The sequence below is a fragment of the Erpetoichthys calabaricus genome, chromosome 16 (genome assembly GCF_900747795.2).
Source record: "Erpetoichthys calabaricus chromosome 16, fErpCal1.3, whole genome shotgun sequence".
NCBI classification, from domain to species: Eukaryota; Metazoa; Chordata; class Cladistia; order Polypteriformes; family Polypteridae; genus Erpetoichthys; species Erpetoichthys calabaricus.
Genome location: NC_041409.2, coordinates 52016353 through 52038746, shown reverse-complemented (window position 1 = coordinate 52038746; position 22394 = coordinate 52016353). Strand labels below are relative to the sequence as shown.

The 22394-nt window shown below is 37.5% G+C and overlaps 1 protein-coding gene across 3 annotated transcripts in view; it reads right to left on the bottom strand.

Annotated features, from left to right (window-relative positions):
• dnajc17 (DnaJ (Hsp40) homolog, subfamily C, member 17) overlaps positions 1-22394 on the bottom strand; it is a 196894-nt gene that overhangs the window by 89593 nt on the left and 84907 nt on the right. For all 3 annotated transcript variants that reach the window (XM_028821746.2, XM_028821748.2, XM_028821747.2), the window contains exons 6-10: positions 14293-14386; positions 7751-7800; positions 5940-6017; positions 5143-5223; positions 3801-3929 (exon numbers count right to left, since the gene is read on the bottom strand). In XM_028821746.2, the coding sequence (XP_028677579.1) occupies positions 3801-3929; positions 5143-5223; positions 5940-6017; positions 7751-7800; positions 14293-14386 (432 nt within the window). The remainder of the gene's footprint in view (positions 1-3800; positions 3930-5142; positions 5224-5939; positions 6018-7750; positions 7801-14292; positions 14387-22394) is intronic.

Sequence of the window (22394 nt, the reverse complement as noted above, 5' to 3'; positions counted from 1 at the left end):
AGCAGTGAAAAAGAGCCCTAGTGCAACAAATCTGTGTGTAGCGGTGTAGCAGTGAAAAAGGTCCCCACTTAAACAGTTTCCCGCTGCGCCACATTCCGAACGTCGTTTAGGCAATTTAAACCGGTGTTGCGGTAGAAGAAAAATCCATATCATAAAAAAAATAAAAAACGGTTTTCGGTATGAACCGGTATACCGCCCAGCACTACTAGAGACTAGTTCAGTTTATGGTCTGCCCTGCAGTTGGTAAGGCATAGAGGGTAAACAGTTTGAAACTGTTACATAGGTTTCACTTTACATAGGTTTCACTTTGAAACTGTACTGAACGTGCTGAAGTGAAACCTATGTAAATCTGCCTTAGAAAATTAACGCAATTTTTAGTTACACAAAGTGAGGTTTAAAATGAAAAAGCTAAGATTGTAATGAAACAGAGAAGAAACTTTTTTCCCTTTTTGCCTTTTATTATGCATGCGTAACAAGTTTTTTCTGAAGTTTTATGATTTGTTCATTTTAAAATTTTCCCTAAAGCTTTTTAAAATGAACTTTATTGCATTGAGGAATTCCTCGTTACTTGTTTGACTCATGCTGGATCCTACCTTACCAAATCCGCAGCTAATTGATTTTAGGAACCCAAAAAAGACGTAGCTATAGCCTCCTGTATATAAGCAAGCCACCCATGGGGAGTAGATGTATATTTTTGGACCCATGTCTGAGGGTGAAGAGGTGGTTCTAAATAAAACCTTTTGTCACAAGGCAACAGCCGCCATTTTGATTTTCTCATTTTCTTTATTTCCTTGTCAGTCAAAATGGGGTTTACAATGATGTTACCCACAATTCTGTTTTGTCTGTAGTTATTACAATATGAACAATGTGATAATATTTTTAAGAAGTCTGAATAATATCTGACATTTAAAACCAAAGCAAAGTAAAAAATGCCATAATTACATGTTTCATCTTATGAATTCTTTCTGGTTTGATAAATACTTTTTCTTAATATATTTTCAATTTATGAATAACATTGGAGAGTGAAAATCAAAGACAAAAACAAGCTAGCCACAAGGAACATTAACAAGAACCTTAGTTTTGCACGACAATGCTATTTTTTATTGAAAATGAAACAAATCAATTTAAAAAAATGTCAATAAACATGTTTAATGCATGCATACAAATACCAGAGATTCAAATTGAGCCTTTTTAAGTCCATGAAGTTACCAACTAAACAACAAATGGTGTAAGTACATTCAAAAATTAGAAAAACTATGATGATAACAGGCCAATTAGCCCAAAAAAGCCCACCAATCTTACTCACCTAATTTCTCTAAATCAACATTAAGTTGAGGTTTAAGGTCCCTAAAGTTCTTCTCCCCACCTCACTACTTGGTTATTTATTCCATGTGTTTTTGGTTTTCTCTGTGAGGAGAAATTTGTAATATTTGTGTAAAATTTGCCCTTACTGTTTCCAACCATGTACCCATGTTCTTGATGAAGAGCTTGTTTTAAAGTAACAACTGAGATCTGCTGTACTAAGTTTTTTCAAAATTTGTAAACACTTTGATCATGTCCCCTTTTAGTCTCTGTTTGCTTAAATTGAAATTGCTCAACTTCTGCAGTTTCTCTTCATAGCTAACACTCCTCAGACTGGAATCAGCCAATATGCTCTCCTCTGGACTTTTCAAGCTTTGTGCTGTCTTTTTTGTAACATGGAGACAAAAATTGTAGACAGTACTCCAGGTCATGCTTCACTAGTTTGCTAAATCACTAAAGAACAAAATATTTTGACTTGTACTCTACTCATTAGGCCGATATATAACTGAACATCCTGTTAACTTCCTTGATCGCTTCTGAATACTCTCTGGATGTAGACTATGAGGAGCCCAGTAGGATTCCAAGATCCTTCTCATAAGGTGCACTTTCAAGTTTCAAACCCCCATTGTGTATTCAAATCTCAAGTTTTTACATTCTATATATAATACATTATATTTACTTAACATTAAATTTTATCTGCCCAAGCTTGTATGCTGTCTAGGAACCTCTGTAACAATTTAGCTTATTCTTCATTATACACAATTCCACCTAGTTTGGTATCATCTGCAAACTTAATCAGTTAACCGATTATTTTATTGTCAAATTGTTTATGTACATCAAAAAGAGCAGTGGCACCAACACTGACCCCTGCTGGACTCCACTTTTAACTTGATTGTACAGTATTATCCTCTGCTTCCTGTGTTTGAGCCAAACTTTTACCCACCTAAACACCACACACTTAACACCCAATTCTTTTTAATCTGATCACTAACATTTGTTGCAGTAACTTATCAAAAGACTTCTGAAAATCAAGAGTAACATTAAATGGTGTGTTATGTTAATAAATTAATGATTTAGCTCTTTAAGTGATGAAGTGTTGAATTTTAGAACTTCGATATATCTTCACTAACCAAAACTGAGTGACTGGATGTAGTATACTGACAGACTGGATTCACAAATGGCAGGGTCAACAGTATCATCAGAACTCTGCAAGTGACAGATTAGTCTGTCATTACACGAAGAGGAAACATCTATTTTGACAACGTGGAATATGATTGCATTTATGTCCAATAAGGACATAAACTACCTTTCTATGTTAAGTTTTTGATCAGTTGTATGAAAACAGTTCAAGTAGCAAGGTTACAAAATGTGAAGGAGATATTTCAAATTCATCTGGTCTGATAAACACAACCTTATCGGCAGAAATGATATTCAAAAAATAATTTTTAACACTGATAATGAATTGCATGACGGTACTTCTTGCAAACCAGTATTGTGAAAATTAGGGTGAGAAAATACAAGGGTTGAAATTATGATAGCTTCTCCTTTATTTTAGGTGAACAAATAAATAATTTCAATTTTTTTATGGTGCAGAAATGTGTAAACTGTGTCTGAAAATTTGGAAAATGTAGGTTATTTTTTATTAAAACTAACATTAACACTTTTCACAGACTTGAATAACTGGTGCAGTGGCAGGGGGTAAAGGGTAATCTTCTGAATAATTGTCCAATTGCTTTTTCATGCTAACACCACTAGACTAGGCAAAGGTAAAGCAGAATTTCTGGTCAAAACTACAGTAAATGCAAATATTATAATTACTAAAAACAGGCTCTACCTCAATTGCTTTTGTTCTTGTTTTATGGTAAGTACAGTTTAGAGACTGACAAGCACAACTAAAATGACAGCTCAATTCTAAGTTTATATCTAAAGAACAGTTGAATATACAGATTCTAAGAAGAAAAACCTTGAAAGGTTTACTGAGCTTAGACGTTAAATTTCAGCAAGTACAGCACAAAATGTGATAAGTACATTTATTTCAAATATAAAAATTCAGTTAAATCATAAGCAAGAATGAAGAGGTTGGACTGGCCTCGTAACACAGATGAACTACAGTATATAAGGAAGGGCAGGGCAGGCTCAGTTATGGAATACACTCATGACCCACAGAGGTAGCAGCAAAGGAGAGAATTAAAACAAAAACAGCACCATTATGAAACAGTGTGTCACTGAGCGATGTGTAGCATTAACACCGAGGACTTTCAGTCAATAAATCATTAAGTAGAAGTCTGTCGAGAAATGTTACTGGGGCTCCTTCATACCAACAGCTACGTATATGCTTGTATGGTGCCTCACTGGGACTGGGACTTTCAAGTCAGAAGTTTTCTTTCTTTTTAAATTTTCTTCCTTTTTAGTCATTCTGGAGTGTGTTCAAACCATAGTGTGTGTGTGTGTGTTTATCGATCTACTTTAAACTATTAACACTAATAACAACACATTACCTGGTTGGTTCCATGTATGAACTGTCCAGACTTTGTTGAAGTAGCTTCTTCTGAAGTCACCTGTCCTTCAAGCCAAGAGATCTTTAATGGGTTATCTACTAAGCCTCTTTCATTCTTGAATGCAAGTGTCTGTTAGATAAAATTATAATGTTATTTGTTATGGCACATATCAAATATACAAATCAATATAACAAGGTGGAGGGTACAAACATTAAATCATGGTTTATCCAGTTTAAGCATTATTTTCCTTTGTCTTTCTTTTTTTCTTGTATGTGCCCATTTTGCCTTCATGAAAGTCACAGTATCAACTAGTTCTTTGGGTTGCCTATTATATCCCAGTAGCTATATGGTATAGATGAGGAATTTCTGTATCAGGTTCACCAAACCAGCCCTCAGGCTGTTGTCACGTGTCAGTTAGTCTGAAATTCAAGTCTAATGGAATATGTTTGTGCCATTGACAGGATGTGGAAATCAAGACGCTTTGTGGTGGGGTCCCAGTGTGCCACTAATTCTAACCTGCTTTCTGCTTGTCTTTCAATACATTTGGGATATTGAAAGAAAACAAACATTTGTGTGAACTAGGTGGTAATCCTGCAACCAAATAATCATTTTATTCATAGCCTTTCATAGTTCAGATGTCACTGAGGTTTCACATACACACTGCTATGCAGTTCAACGGATGTTAGTATTTGGATTAGATTGGATTAGATTTGCATTCAAGTCACTTCTAAATGATCATTATCAGAAGAATATGAGAGTGATCAAATTGTTGTTTTCTACAAGATAGCTCATAAGTTGATCTTGCTTGCATTACCTTTGCTAGTGGTAGTTCTCTGTACTTTGCCTCAGATGTCATTCATCAGGACAACATTTAGTCAATTTTGCAAACTAGAACAAAGTACGAGGTGAGACACAAAAATAACCACACTGGGCTTGGGGCTTTCCTGGAAAACCGTCTGGAGGTCGATCGGACGTGAATCATAGAACTATATCCCCTCCTACACACCCTCTCAAACCGCCGACCAGCTAGGTATATCTCTGAAGGAGAACTCAAGCAAACCAGATGTACCTGAGCACAATTTGGATTGCAACAGCAAAGGGTGTGAAAACTTATATAAATAACTGATTTCAATTTTGGATTTTTAATAAATGAACCAAACTTTCTGAAAACATGTTTTCATTTTGTCGTTATGGGTTATTGAATGCAGACTGAAGGGCAAAAATGGCAAATTTATCCATTTCAAACTAAGTCTACAACACAAAGTGTGCAGAAAGTGAAGGGGTCCTGAATATTTTCTAAATCTACTGTAATCAAGCAAAAGAACATGAAGAAGCGACTTACTGCTGCTTTCAGTGTGGCAAACTCCACTATAGCACTGCCATTCTTCTTATTTGAGATTAGAACATTGAGAACATCACCATACTAGAACAAACAGACAAACAATAGCATGATTAACAGATCAAGAAGTAACAGTCAACTATTTACTATATATCTCATCATTTTCCAGAGGTCCCATTTATGATTTCTAAGCTCTGCTCCCACTAACTGAAAACATTAATTTCCCTCACAAACAGTGTCACACACCCAACATTGAACTGTCGCTAATGAAGACAAAAATTGACTTTGTTCCTTCGTTGAAGTGCACTTCATATTCAGAACAAAATAAATCTATCACTTACATTATATTGGAACTATAAGTGGAGGCACCCTGGTGAACAGCAAAATATAACATTATTGAGAACCGTGGTCTATCACTTACATTATATTGGAACTATAAGTGGAGGCACCCTGGTGAACAGCAAAATATAACATTATTGAGAACCGTGGTCTATCACTTACATTATATTGGAACTATAAGTGGAGGCACCCTGGTGAACAGCAAAATATAACATTATTGAGAACCGTGGGGTTTCCTCAGTATTTCGAACACTAGTAAACAAGAACTAATGATGCCTGTTAATACAGTTCACAGTTTGCCAAAAAGTCTAGTTTACAGTGAAACAAATTAACAGCACATCATATATTTTAAAATAGGACTAATCATTCATTTGACTGTAGTGGATGATCTACTACTCTGTTACACTTAAACATTAAATAAATTCATCAGTGGCAACAATCTGCAGACATTTGTTACATACCTTATGTAGAAGACCAACTAGAAGGCTATGAGAATAACCACCATTGGTCTTATCATGTTTTGTACTCTTCCATTTTAGCTTTGGGGAAAAAAATATAAAGGTACATTAGCGACTACACATTTTAACTGTACACAAAATAAATGTGTTTTAATAAAACACATTTTTCTGTATGATAACATGATAGAAAAAAACAAAGAAAAAATGTGTGTCTTACTCGATTTATTATTATGGTACATAGTATTATACTGCTTTAGAAACTGACTCAATCATTGTCCTTCATAATATATCTATTGCAAAGCAAACTCTTATACCAACATGAAGTTAAGCTTTTAAAAGTTAGTAAAATATTTATATAGATAAAATAATTATTAAAAATAAATCTTTCTTGAGCTCTAAGTACCTACCTTCCTTCCATTTTCTAACTGCTTAATCCAGTTATGTGGCAAAAGTTACAGTAGATTACATTATTCGTTAGACACTGTTAGCTTTTACAGTAATCCACTTAATGCTTTAAAAACATTTTTCACTGATCCATATGATGGTTAGAATAAAGAAAAAACAACACATGCATCCCACTTTTTTCTGCCTAGAAGAAAAAGACATTTTTTTCCACTTATTCAGAAAGGCCTTTACTAATTTAACAGGCTCATTATTTACTGATCATCATCAAGAGTTTTCTACACCTTCTTTGAGGCCCACCTGTGGTAACTTAAATAGACATGGACATATCTGTCCAAACAATGTCCCATGGGAGAAAACGTGTATCACAGAAAAAAACAAGTCATTAGGTTGAAGGAGCTGTTGGCAGAGCTTAGACAACAATACTGTGTCAAGGCACATATATGGGGAAGGGTACAAACAAATTTCTGCAGCACTGAATGTTTCCAAGAACACAGTGGCCTCCAAAAATCTTACAAGGAAGATGTTTGAAACAAACACAACTCTTCGAGCTGGCCAAACCGATCAAGCAGGGTAGAATGACCATAGCAAGAACCCGATGGTCATTGCTGGCTGAGTGCCATAAAACCTGTGGGGAGATGGGAGAAACTGCCAGGAGGACAACCTCCATTGCAACACTCCTCTAATTTTGGACTTTATGGCAGAGCGAACAGATGACAAAAAGGCTCCCAAAGGACTCTCAGGCTATGAGCAATGAGATTACCTGGTCTGATGAAACAAATATTTAACTGTCTGGCCTCAGTTCTAAGCATCACATCTGGAGGGTGCCAGGTAACCCTCATTACCTTGGCAATATCATTTCAATAATGAAATATGGTCATGGCATCAGAGACTGGCAGACCAGTCAGGCTTAAGTGAAAGCTGAATAAAGCAAAATCCAGGTCTCATAAGACCTCAATCTGGTCTGAAAGTGCATCTTCCAACAGTGTAATGACGCAATGATCAAAGCAAAGCAAAGACAACAAAAATGCAGCTTAGAGATAACTCTGTGAACATCCTTAAGCTGCCGAGCCAGAGCCCAGATTTTAACCCAATCAATCATTTCGGGAGTCCATCCAAGTACTGAGAAAGGGGTTTGAATACTTGTATCAATGTGATACTTCAGTTTTTTTTATTTTTAATAAAATTGCAAAAATTGTATAAAATTTTGTTTTTGCTTTGTCATTCCAGGATACTGAGTATTGCCTGATAAGGGGGAAAATGAACTTAAATGATTTTAGCACAAGGCTGAAGAAAAAAAAAATAAAACAAAATGTGCCAAAAATGAAAGGGTCTGAATACTTTCTGAAGGCACTGTACATGTAACATAGGCGTTATTTTTTTTTTTTTTATTATTAACTGTGATTTCTTACTTTCAATTTTGGCGTTACACTGCTGTCAGTTCCCATTTTGCCATGACTGCCTGAAAGAAGAAAAAAAAAAAAAAAAAAGAGAGAGAGAATTTAATATATTACTAAAATTAAGAGAGGAACATAAATGGTGTAATTTCCAAGTTATTAGACAAATGTGAGATGAGGGTTTTTTTGAACAGTTGTTAGCAGTTGTCTAATAATTTTTAAAAATATTTTCTAGCACTCCAGTGTTAAGCTGTTGACCTAACCCATGATTTTGGAATTAAAAAAGCAACTCTGTTTCCAAGAAATGGGGAAAAAAGTACCTCTTGCGTGCAAACACTGAAAATTTATATGGCAATTGGTTCATTGGGGACATACTGGAATTCAAAAAGAGTCGCTATGTATTTTTTATTTTTTAAACTCAAATTAGACTTGACTGTATTATTAAGCTGAGTGACAAGGAATGGTATGCAGTATCATAATATTTATAGTTGGACCAATCTATAGCAAACTGAATTTTTTTGGTTGAAACCAGCTGCATTAGTCAAAATTCTAATACATTACAAAATATTCTAGTCATTAATACTCAGACTTCTATGCAGGAGGTAGTAGAAAATGACATGAGAGAATTGTATATCTCGTTTCTTAAAGGGTGACACTGTGGAAGTAACAATAAAAGGACAATTAAGCAATGTTAACAACTGACATTTAGCTCACCTTTCCTCTTACAAGTAAAAGCAATTTATAATCTTGTCTAAAACAGAAAAACGGAAACTATACCAAGTTAAATTTAAGGCTAATGTAGTAAGTACTGTAGTAAAGTCAGTCTCTCTGTAGATTTAATGGCCATGTTCTGGGTTGCAACATGCTTTTTAACACCATTTATTTCTAACAATGTAAAACAACATATTAAGAATCAAAATAAATGCGTAGAGGTCATTATGAAATACAGACAACCACTGAAATGGGAAGTGTGGTCTGCTAGCCAAGGGAGAACAACAACGTTCAGAGGAAGCTTTAACAACTGTTCCATACTTCTACTGTTCCCTCCACAATTAGATAGATAGATAGATAGATAGATTACTGGCAACCTTGGGTAATAAAGGGTTATAAAATTCACCTTTAGGTGGATTACCTAAATCACACACTGAAAAAAATGAGTGAAATCCAAACCTTAAATGGAAATAAATTAAGTTATGAGAGGAATAAAAAAAACAATTTCTCATTAAGAAACCACATATGCCACAACTATTGGCACCCCTAGAAATTCTTATGAACAATGTGTAACTGAAGCATTTTTTCCATCGACATTTTACTTTTTTAAGTTGTTCAGAGTGTGTAGGAAGTTCCAAACAGCAATTCATGACTTCCTGTGTCACTGGGGTATAAATGTGAGCTGGCACAGAGGCCACATTCCCTTATTCAGTTATCAACTGTGAAAGATAAAAGAACACACAAGTCAAATAAGTGAAAAGTGTGTTGTTACCTTCATAAATAAGGGAACTCACCTGAAAATGCTCATATCTACAGTCAGGGCAAGAAATAAAACTCACCTGGAAAAGAACCCAGTTTTATTTTGCCCCAGCGCACAGTGATGAGGATGGCAAGAGAGGTATAAAAAAAAAAAAAAATCCCCAAGGTAACTGCTAAATGGTACTGGAACTTTGAATGGAGTTTTGTTCAATGCTGTGAAGAGCGCTATTGTATTGTGGTCAGACAAAGACAAAACTGAGCTTCTTGAAAACAAACACTTCAGGTAGGTTTGGTACAAAAAGCAGGATGGTTATACTGAAAAGAATCTGATCCCCACTGTTGGGTATAGTGGAGCCTCTGTTATGTTGTGGGGCTGCTTTTCCTCTAAAGGCCCTGTAAAAACCTGTTAGAGTACATGACTACATTTCTTTCACTATCTTCAAATTAGAAATTTTGTTAAACAGAAATTGCCCGATTTCCCCCACCTCACACCCTCCACAATGCTGGAAAAAATACTGCTCAATTTCGAGGAATTAAACACCATTTCCACATTATATAAAATCCTATTAGAGTCCCTACCTTTCAAAGATCCAAGAGGACATTGGGAAGAAGATCTCTTAATCAATATATCAGAAAAGGAGTGGAAGGTAGCAAAGCAGAGAATTCACTCGAGCTCCATATGCGCAAAGTATAGAATTATTCAACTAAAAATGATATATCGAGCCCATCTGTCTCGCTTAAAACTGTCCAAAATGTTTCCAGGGCAAGATGCAACCTGCGAACGCTGCAACCAAGCTCCTGCCTCACTGGGTCACATGTTCTGGGCCTGCACTAAACTAACATCATTTTGGACCAAAATTTTTAAGTGCCTTTCAGACAGCCTTGGTATCACAATTCCTCCTAACCCATTAACAGCTGTGTTCGGTGCTCTTCCAGACGAACTTGAAGTGGAGAAGGACAAGCAAATGGTGATTGCATTCACTACACTTTTGGTACACAGACTTATTTTGTTAAATTGGAAGAATCCTAACTCTCCTCTGATAAGTCAGTGGGAAACCAATGTTTTATATTATTTGAAATTGGAAAAAATCAAATTCTCAGTTAGAGGATCTGTACAAAATTTTTTCAAAACCTGGCAGGATCTAATCAATATTATTTTAGAATAAGAGAAATAACTATTACCGCATTTAATTCCCTTCTCCATCTCTAATTTACCTATACAGTGGAACCTCAGTTCACGACCATAATTCGTTCCAAAACTCTGGTCATAAACCGAGTTGGTCGTGAACCGAAGCAATTTGCCCCATAGGATTGTATGTAAATACAATTAATCCGTTCCAGACCGTATGAACTGCTATGTATATTTTAGTTTTTAAGCACAAATATAGTTAATTACACCATAGAATGGACAGCGTAATAGTAAACTAAATGTAAAAACATTGAATAACACTGAGAAAACCTTGAACAACAGAGAAAACTAACACTGCAGTAGTTCGCACTATAGTGCTAGGAACCGCTCGCTAAAAACACTTTTTTTAAATGAGTTTTAAGCACAGGGGAAAAAATGAACATTTGAAAAGTCCGTAATTTAATAAACCACCAAGAAAAGTAACATTGCAACAATGCAGGCTACGAACCGATCACTGGAAACAGAACTGAAAACAAAAACAAGCCTTCTCTACCTTATGCGTCCCTCCCTCTCTCGCGCGCCTGTGCGTGCGTGGGTCTCTCTTTTGCGAGCCTGGAGTGCCTGTATGTGTGTCTCTCTAGCCCGCTGCTGTGTGTGTGCGCGCGCCTCTCTCTCGACCGCTCCTGTGTGTGTGTGTGCGCGGCTCTCTCGCTCTCTCTCTTGCTCGCTGCACAGGAAATGCACAGGGAGAGACTGAACATGTACAAACCGAAAGGGAAACTGGCTTGTTCGCATACCGAGTGTGTGGTCATGAACCGAGGCAAAAGTTTGGCGAACTTTTTGGTCGTAAACTGATTTGTACATGTACCGAGACGTTCGTGAACCGAGGTTCCACTGTATATTTATTTCTCCCTTTCTTTTATTTATTGTTGCCTTATTAAAAAGCCCTAAGCAATTCTCCTTTGGCTTAGCTCTCCTTCTCAGGGGTGGGGTTTGATTTGTCTTCAATTTTGATTGGTTATAAAATGATCTATTTGTATGGAATGATTACAATAAAAATTAATAAATAAAAAAAAAAAAAAATCATTTCTATTGTATTGTGGTCAGACAAAAACAAAACTGAGCTTCTTGAAAACAAACACTTCAGGTAGGTTTGGAACAAAAAGCAGGATGGTTATACTGAAAAGAATCTGATCCCCACTGTCGGGTATAGTGGAGCCTCTGTTATGTTGTGGGGCTGCTTTTCCTCTAAAGGCCCTGTAAAAAACTGTTAGAATACATGACATCATGGAATACAAGAAATACCACAATACCATAAATTTAAATTGAGCTGCCTTGGCCAAGAAACTAAAACCGGGTCGTTGCTGGATCTTCTAGCAGGACAATGATCCAAAAATATATCTAAATCAACACAATAAGGGTTAAACCAACACAAAATCAATCTTCTGCCATGGCCATCTCATCCCATTGAAAACCTGTGCAGGGGGCTGAAGGGGAAGAGGGCATAAGAGAGGACTTTTAGGACCCTGGATGATGTCGAGAGTTTCTATAAAGAGGAATTGTCTCAAATACCTTGCTCTATATTCTCTAACCTTATAACATGTTATAGGAGAAGACTCAGTTTTACTGGAAATTATTTTTTGTCAGAGTAAATTTACTTCAGTTAAATGATAAATATCTTTCATTTTTCCAGCGTGATACTAAGGTAACTCATCAAAAGGTTACCTTTTTTTTTATAACCCTTTTAACTCATCTTTATCATGGATGCTAATAATTTGCTTTCTGACAAGTTTTACTCTACAAAGTACGTAAACAGGTCAAATACCATGTAGAATTTGGCAACACCAGAAATTGATGAAAGGGACCAAGATAACGAAGTCATAAGCATGATGGGTTCCAAAACTTACCGAGTGGAAAATAAAGTATCGTCCATTTGGAATTAGTAATAAAAGAAAACCATTAGCTGGTAGCAGAATGACATACCCATTAAAATGCAGGAGAAATTGCAAAGTGAACTTTAATTTTTTAGTCAGACAGAAACATTTATCTTTTTAAACGGACACATATAGGAGGATGTTATTACACAACTGAAATAGGGAATGGAAATAAAGCCATATTTGAATTAACTATAAGAAAAGGTGTAGTATATACTGTAAATTAAACCAGACTTGCATTCAAAGGGCTTCCTTAAATACCAAAGCTTCACAGTACATCAGAAGCAGGAAATGGTGATTTGAATATCAAAGCATTTCTTAGTATTTTTCAGATCCATACCTCTCAGGAGGTAGTAATTTGCACATCACAGATATTCACAATGTACTCTGGCTAAGTGACTGTTTAAAATACCCAAAAGCAGAAAAACTGAACACATAAATATTAATATAAAGTTTCATCCCATCATGAGTCATGACTATACAGAAGAATCATTTAAGGTTTTGATTACTCTGATTTGGATTAGGTGAACCAAAGGATGGAATGGAAAGATGGATTAGTTGCTCAAATGCACGGTCATTTTATAAAATTAACAGTAATATATACAACAGTGATAAGAGGTCTGTGACGAAGTGTTTTTAAATAAATAATTGCAGCCCAGAGCATGCAGGCTCCACTGGGCTGCAGGTTGATTGGGGTGCTTGGCTGATCGTCCACTCGCATGCAAATACCTATTCACACCTCAGAGGAAGCAGAGTACCACACCTGCACCCAATCAGGCAAGATAAAAGGGAACCTTCACAGTACAGAGGAACAGAAAGGACAGAAAGAAAGGAGAAAAAAGTGAGATGAAACTTAAAGAGATGGGAGAAAGAAAGGCAGGATGGGGAGAAGAGAGCCAGTGCGAGAAAGAATGGATGCAGGCAGCCGGGAAGAGGCCCAGGAGGGGAGCATGTGGCTGAGGCTTAAGAAGGGAATGAGGTTCGCTCCTGCTGAGCGATTTCGGGAGTAGGAGTGACAGACTGGTCCAGAAGGGCTCCCTTGCAAGGCTGAGTAATGGCAGTGGGAGTCGGAGGAGCAAGACTTGGCGCAGCACCCTTCTGGAAGCCTGTGACAGCAGCCTGGACCTGAGGCAGTCAAAGGGTTAGCTGTACCTGTCGGCAGAATGTCTCCTCTAGCTGCAGGATTTCATTGGGGCAGAGGAGAAGTCAGTTTTAAGAAGAATGCACCAGGGCTCATGTCTGTTTTGTTGTAGAAATGCTTCCTGCATGTGATTTTAGCCTCATTTTTAATGGAATTTTATACGACAGGGTGGCACGGTAGCCAGTGGGTAGCGCTGCTGCCTTGCAGTTAGGAGACCTGGGTTCACTTCCCGGGTCCTCCCTGTGTGGAGTGTGCAAGTTTGCATGTTCTCCCCATGTCTGCATGGGTTTCCTCTAACAGTCCAAAGACATGCAGGTTAGGTGCATTTGCGATTCTAAATTGTCCCTAGTGTGTGCTTGGTGTGTGGGTGTGTGTGTGCCCTGCCCGGGGTTTGTTTCTTGCCATGCGCCCTGTGTTGGCTGGGATTGGCTCTGGCAGACCCCCGTGACCCTGTAGTTAGGATATAACGGGTTGGATAATGGATGGATGGATATTTATTGGACACTTTAACCTCCCAAGTCCATCTGATTTTATAGATTATTTATTGATGGGCAATTTGTTTTTGCACTGCACTGTTGGACACTTTTGTTTTTGTTTGGTTTTAATAAAAGCACTGAACTACTTATGCATCAAACCTTTGCTGAATGTATATGTCCTCATGTGTCCAGATCATCTTGGTTTATGACTATCAATGATTACGGGTTGAAGATGGTCCTGGAAGCAAACCAGACCGTCACAAAGGCCTAATACAGAAAACACTTGGTCTTTTCTGCAGTGGTTGTACAGTACATACACTTAAAGCCACAGTGAGCATGATGAAACAAAAATAAATAAATAAATAAAGGTTTGGCTTTCAAGTATTACAGCAACACACATAATGTACCTAGCCTGGCTTCTTGCTCTCTTTGTATCTGTTCCCGTATTAGTCTCTGTTGCTCCTCAAGCTGTCTTGACCCTTCTTCTTGTAATCGGGCTATCTGAGAAACAGTGAAAGAGAAAAAAAAAATTACAAAAGAAAAGAAAATTACTTTAAAGAACAGCAAATAAGTCCTTTGGACAGAGTTAAGTATCAACTCACTGTTTTCTCCATTTGACTTTCTCGTATATGTAGAGATTATATTGAAATTGTATAAATATGTCAACTTGTAAAACAAAACATGTACCTAAATATACAGTGACAAGTACCTAAATGTCGAAATATGATAACTTGTTTAACAAATAAACCTGCTTCAACAATATTACAACTGTCAAGAAAGCATATTGAAATGTTGTCAGTCAATTAAAGATGTGGGGTAAATTCTAGAAAATCCCTAGTTCTGAGCAAAAAAGGTAGACACAAATTTGATGCCCATAAAAATGTCAATCGTACAAGGCAAAAAACTTTAACTATACCAGATGTGTCACAATGATCCATACGAAACGTCGGAAGTATATTTCCGTATACTAACCATAGTTAGTTATTTTGTTAAGGGCATTGATGAACGGCAATTTGCCAGTCTTTTGTAAAGCACCACACGTAAAGCATAAAAAAATCTGGATTGTTTCCCACTCAACTTTACTTATACCTGTTCAGGTAAAGTAGATACCACTTCCGGTTGTCCAATTATTATGAAACTTCATATCTGTGTGTTTCTTACAAAATTTTAATCACTTATCTTTGTTTATAATGCAAGTGTATATGGCACAGAACTATATCCGGTAATCTGATCAAACTGAAATGCCAAATCTGATTGTTTTTTGTGGTCAGTAATATACCACTTCCAGTCACCTGATCAAGGTCAAATTTAAGATCTTACGATAAGTAATCTTCTTCATCTTCTGCTTTCGACTGCTCCCAGTTAGGGGTTGCCACAGCGGATCATAACATATGTATGGATCATATGTAATGATCATACAAAATTTAAATTATCTCTGTTTATATAATGGTAGTAATGCATATGTAAAAGTGCTGATACCTGTTAAGGTATCATTTCCGGTTGTCCAATTAAGGTGAAATTCTGTATCTATGTGTTTCTTACCCTAACTAATGAATATAAAAAATTTCAATTACATTTCTCTTCTTATAATGCAATTTCAAATTAAAAACCATCATACAAAATTTCTATTAATTTTTATTTAAACTATATACCTGTTTTTTTGAAAAATTTTGAAATGTGTTCAGGTAAAGTACCACTTCCGGTTAACTTTCTCACATTTTTGGTTCCTACTCATAGCTTGTGATTTATATGTCAAGAATGAGATGTGTGTAAGTTGAGAGCTTCTTCCAAGAACTTAACACCTACTGTATTTCACTCAGACAGTGTTCCTACATCTGAACCTAATTGTACTGGTCTACAAAAAAATATTTTTTGTTTGCTTCTGGGAACTTCAGACCACCTCTCCATTAAGTTTTTTATACTGATTCCATGTATGAAATCGGAATTAAGCTAGCACGTCAGGTTTTTGAAATACACATTGACGTTTTGACACTTTTGAATATCAATATAATATATCAACACGATATCTGGAGTTTGGACTATGTCCTACCAAAATTGTTTTGATGTGTTTATTCTGAAAACAAACCAGAAGATGATACCAGAGACACGTTAAAGTATATTTATGTCAATTTACCTCAATATAAAAGTGAGGTCAGCGTGCCCAAAAATGTTGGAGGCACTCGCTTTTGCACTTGTACTGCACATCTGTCTCTCTTTGCAAGAACCAACAGTAGTCACCCATCATACTCGGAGTGAATTTTCCCCGATATCAGTTTTCCATCACCTTTATATCTTGATGAAATCTTTCCCCATGCTCATCTCTGACATTGCTTAGATTTGGTGGAAAAAAGACGAGATGAGAATGCAAAAAATGCATCTTCAGTGACATTCTGGCTCCCGTAAGCTAATATACTTTCAGCATATTCTCCACAAGCTCAGTATAATTCTCTGCTCTGTGCTTGCTAAGAAAATTCTGGACAACCAGCACAAATGAGGGTGCCGATTCAGTTGGCTTCAGTTTCTTTTTGAACTCATCGTCAAGCATCAGTTCACGGATTTCAGGGCCAACAAAAACACCCTCCTTAATTTTGGCTTCACTTTTCTTGAGACCAAACTTATTTCTTAAATGCTGAAACGCGTCGCCTTTACTGTCTAGTCACCCTAGTTGTCCAAGACCTGGAACATCATAACTAAAAAATGGGACGAGATGGATGAAAACGGTTTTCAGATTTGGAGTCAGCAAGTGAAATGTGTTAAAGTACAGGTAAAAGAATCCCAGTAGCAAAATGCTTGTTGACCAGTGTTATCTAACTCAGGACAGTTTGTAATGCTTATCATAAACAAGAGTAGTTATATGAATGCACCTTCTGTCAAAATGATTGACGAGTTAAGCCCCGCCCCTTTTGGATTGACGTCATAAACTCCCGCCCCCTTCCGGTTTTCCCGGCCGGAAGTCCGTCACTTCCGTGACCTTCGCCCTTCCTGTTTTTACCCCAGGAAACGGCCAAGATCCGTTTGGCGGATGTCCGGTCCTTCCTTGAACCCTCCCATCCTGTTTTTACCCCAGAAAACACCTGTCCCTTCCTTGAACCCTCCCATCCTGTTTTTACCCCAGGAAACATCTGTCCCTTCCTTGAACCCTCCCATCCTGTTTTTACCCCGGGAAATGGCCAAGACTTTATTTGATGGATGGGTGCCCCCTCCTTGAACCCGCCCCCACCTCTCCCGAGGACAAGTTCAGGCAAGTCTGTAGCAGACCCTGCCGTCCGCACGTCTTGGTGGTCGCAGGTCTTCTGAGTTTCCTGCCCACAGTCGGTTAACCCTGAGGACGCCCCCTTCCGATCCCCCGCCCCTAGAGGAAGAGACCGCCCACACACACACACACAAACGGATGGCCATCATAGTCATTTTGACTCTGAGTCCAGCCCCAGGCCAGTCCTTGATCATTTCTCCCCGAGGAGAGACAACCACACACATGTTTCAGCCTGTCCATTCTGCCTTATAGCCATTCCTGACTCTAGTGCTTTGGGTAAGAAAATCTCTGTATCTATTATTTAAAATATCTAACCTTTTATTTAAGTCAAAATGATTTTCTTCAACTCACAGACGCTCTCTAAGCTGAAAAAGCCATTACTTCACCCCAGCCGGGTGCTGTCCGGCTCTCTGTCTCGGAGCAGGAGGCCTCTGCCTGTAGCCCGAGGAGAGATCGCCTCCACACACACACACACACACGCACACGCACCCCAACATGTTAAGGAAGGGCCCCTACCATCCAAGCCTCTTGGGTCCATTCCTGTCTCTAGTGCTTTGGGCAAGAAACTCTATGATTTAAAATATCTATTATAGCCCGGCAAATCCTGTCCGCTTGGGGGCGGCCAAAGACTCTTTGAAAAGAGTGTCCCACCCCACCCGCCTGATTGGCCCTTCTTTGTGTCAAAAGCATTTTGAGGGATGTCGGTCCCACCCCCTGCTTGGTCCTGTTTTGGGTCAAGAGCGGTTTGATGGATTGTCTCTTATTCATGTTTGTGAAATGTACTTCTACATAAAAAAAAAAACCTAAGGTCTCGGGAGTCTGGTCATTGTGAATTGTTAATACAGAAAAGAGAATACAGAACACACGCCGCACTTGTCCTATCTCTTCTGAAAAACACTATGGTTGGTTAACACTGTGGACACATGCCCCTTAAAGATTCTAGAATCTTTTGCATTCTCCATTACAAGATCCATAGCACCTGCAGAAAGTTTGGCAATGAAGTGGAGACCCCTTAGTTTGTCAGAATCATCTGGGTAGAGCCCAGGTCCATATTCTAAAATATCTTATATCTATTTAGTTAGCATGTCGACGTGGTTCATTTTCAATATATGGGGTATATTTCGCTGACCAGGGGTTTCTTGTCAAAAGGTTAAAATAAAACACAGATCCAAGATACCCCTAATCGAAACGGCAACATTTGTTATTAAGTGCAAATAAGTGGATAGTACTGGCGATCTTTGTTGGGCTGAATGGCCTGTTCTCGTCTAGAGTGTTCTAATGTATAGGTTTGTCTTGCATTCTCATTCTTAAAGCTGTATCAAACTATGGTTAATTTCAAAATTAATTAAACCTTATAAACAGCGCCCAGTGCTTGATAATATACTTAACACTAGTTGATATCATTAAATGGTACTTCTATGTTTTTATTTAGTTTTAATATTTTTAATATTACTTTTGCAAGCTTTATTTAAAAATTAACTCTTTAAGACATCTTCAGACTATTCCAGACTGTTCACGTCAAAAAAGCTTATTATTTATTTCAAAAAGGTTTCTTTTCATGCTGGTTTTGTCCCCATATCAATGTTTTTTATACCTTATGACAATTTTTCAAATTGTAATAACTCCTTTATAACTCCACTTTTTCATGTTCTTCCTGACTCTGGAGGAACCCAAATTTTAGTGCCGGATAAGGTCCTAACAATACCAGTCTAATGTTAATTAGCCTCATAGTCTCAGATGTTAAATAATGTTTTGCCCAACTCATTGCAAATCCGAGGAACGGGCTAAATAGATGACCGTTTAGCTAATAATATACTGCAAAACACGTAGGTTCAGTTGCAGTGTGCTGTGAGTTTGGGTTGATCCCCTGTTGATCCGTTCTTAATATGTTTTTTAATTTCCTCTGCGACTTATTGTTTGTAAATTTAGTTTTTTACTGTCTTGTATTTGTGATACTTGCTTGATGTGGATATGGGCGAGTCAATGTTTCATTTTGGAATAATAATAATAATAATGTCTAGCTTAAATCTGCCCTTGACCATGATCACCGCACAAACCCCGGGGCCTTTGACTCGTAATCAAGAAGAATGCAACCACTTCTTGACTCTTGGAATCACAGTTCAAACTTACATCCCCTTCACCCTGAATGCGACTCAAACAAAGGATGTTTTTTTTTTTTTCCACAAACAGATGGGGGAAAAAGCCGTTTTCAAGGCTAGATGTCCTATGTAACTTGGACTACCTAAAAGAAAGAATAAACCTCACAGTTTTAGTAAACTTGTAATCCTTGTGCTAACACATATCTTCTTCTATAATAAGCTAACGTAGCTGTTCGTTTGTCTGTTCAGGATTTTACATCACCTGCAGCTCGCAAACCTATTGATTTGAAATTTGTTACACATATACTACGTGACGGCTACTATCCGCTTTCGGGTGATGATTTTATTACTCTTTTTTATTTTATTGTTGAATCAGCTCTCGGCACCGCGCAGCAGGGCGGCCGTGCTGCGCATGCGTGAGAAGCAGGGGGCCTCTAGGGTGGAGAAGAAAAAAAAGAGCTGCTCAGGAAGCAGCAAACCCCTCATCCTCTGAGCAAACGAATGCTACACGTCCAGAGAAAGAGGAGAAATACTATGAATGCTCAAGTCAAGTGTATTCACTGCATGTTATCGTGCAGTACGCCGTTACTGGTAATAGATATTATGTAACTATTCACTAAAACATTTCCCTTCCTGATTTGCCTAACATGTCCAAAATAAGCCTGATCAGCCCTGTAGTGTATAGGCTTATATAACGTACTACAGCCATTCTTATTTTTCAGGGGCTTATAACTGCGATAAAATGGAAGGCTATTACCAAGCAGTAAGAGAATTTCTAAAACTTTGTATTATACAAAGCACCCTGAGTATCAAAGTGCTCATAGCCTGATGATGAAAATGCTGTTTTAAGTTAAAACCTGAACAAGGTAACTGTTTTCTATTCAACATATAAAACGTTTAGTAAATAAAGAGAGACTAAATACAATTTATAACAAAAATGGAACACCGATGGACAGCTGAATAACCGAGCAAATCTACTTTAACTTGAAGTGAAGCAGAGTGTTTTACAAATCATCCCCTACACAGTGATTCCCAAACTGTGGGGCTGTCCCCCTAGGGGGAGGGGGCGCGACGTAACAAAAAGAAAACAAGAATCGAAAATATGAAAAATACATCTATTGAAACCATAACAAATTAACTCAAACTACATTCTGATGCTAGAAAAATAAATATAGAGTTAGATAAATGTCGCTAAAAGTTAAGTAGGTATAATAAAACGTGCCTCTATGTTATATCATTACTTAAAAAGAACAAATTGGTATTAGGGGCTCCTTTCAAAAAAAAGAAAAACGTTAGGGGGACACGATTACGTATTTGCGACCCAAGTTTTCATAACACAGTTTTAAAGGTTGAGAAATGCTGTCCCTTCAAACTAAAATCTACAAAGAGGAAGCCCCCAATTGCCTTGGTGAAATGGATCCAAAGCTGACATATTGATTGAATTGGTAAATTCAGAGCTTTTAAAAAGTGAGTAGTCTGGATTTTTACACCATATGATTAAGTTACTGTCACAGAAACAAGGACTGCTGAAACTTATAAAATGTAGGTATAACAGTTAAAAACCTAAAGAGAATAATGATTGGGGTGTAAGCAAAATGTTCTGATCCACCAAAATAAGGTTTACTGAACAATGCACAAGATGGAAAAAGGAGGTACCAGATTAAAAAACATAGTGAAATCCTGACTAGTACCGTGTTAATATATTGGATACTCTGTGCCTGGTAAAGTATCTTAAAACATATCCCAGTAACACACGCACTCAACCCTCTGCTGAAGATGGCTCGTTGCACCGTTTAAAAACTCTGCGATAGAAAATTTCCGTTAAAAACCCTTTTAAATCAGAAGGGAGGGTTTTCTCGGACCCCTATTAAACGCGTCCATTCCTTTCATTACTAGTTTAATAGGATCACGGGTATAAATATGAATACACTCGCAAGCAAACTTTTTAAAATCTAAAGACTTAAATAAAAACAGACAGCCTGATCTCAGAGCCCCCGTGTATTAAGATATAAATTCTTGGGTCCGTGTTCAGGGTTCAGTCAATCTGTCTCCAGCCGGCTGTCCAAATGAGAATTTTTATAAAGCATAAATGTTTCGTTATCAGACTTTTAAAACAGGCGGCTCCGTACAAAAAATAACCGAGTACATAGTTCAGAATACTGACGTCTTATGTCCGAGCTATTACACACCCGGCCTGCTCTTTTAAACCAGGCCTGAATATTCTCAGAGGAGAGAACCTGTTTGAATTTCAGACGCCGAGACAAAACTTAACTGATTGTAAAGCCCGTTTCGGTAAGAGAAAAAAAAAACTAATATTGCTTGCTTCAGTCCTATGAACATTAATCGTCGTACACGTAGATAGAGAGATAGAAATATAAAATGCTACAATTTATATACACACGAGCGCGCTCACGCTCCTACACATGCGCTGTGTGTAAATTAACATGCTGATAATTCCTGCACACTGTAAACAAATATTTTTAAAATGGAATTACCGGAGAATCAACTTGGAAAATATTAAGTATAAAATATAAGGATTCATCCCTCCGTTTTAAAACATGCTCGTTTAACACTTATAATAATCCTGAACGGTTCTTACCGTTATATTGACTGTCGGTGCTCTGTGCAGATGGCCGGACACCGAAAAGTCCTGTATTTTTAAAAAAAGGTCCTTCGTTATGCATAGATTTATTTTAGCAAATGTGTGGCCTCACTTTAAGTGTGTTTCAAACTGAACCTTATGTTAAAGTAATTATGTGTGAACATCTTTTGTGTCGGTATAAGGATTGATCCGTCCTAATAGCTACACCCCACAACCCCCTTAGCTTCAGGATGTCAGAGCTGATGACCGTGAACATCCGTGTATTGTTCGGGTTGAAAAGTCAACTTTGCAAGCATTCGAAATCTTTAAATATGACAAGGTGAGACCATTTTTACACTGCCCCCGAACGATCTGAGCCTTGCTGAGGTGCTTAAGACAATTTCACTTGGCAGGGATTTTTTAAATATATAACTCCTGGGGGTAAAATTTATACGTCTCAAACGTTATTTAAAAGGATCCTGTTGCCTATTATTTTACAGATCTTATATCGATCTCGTTATCATTAAAAACTTTTACATTTCGTGGGGTTTAGCTCCTGATACGCATGCGCTGAGA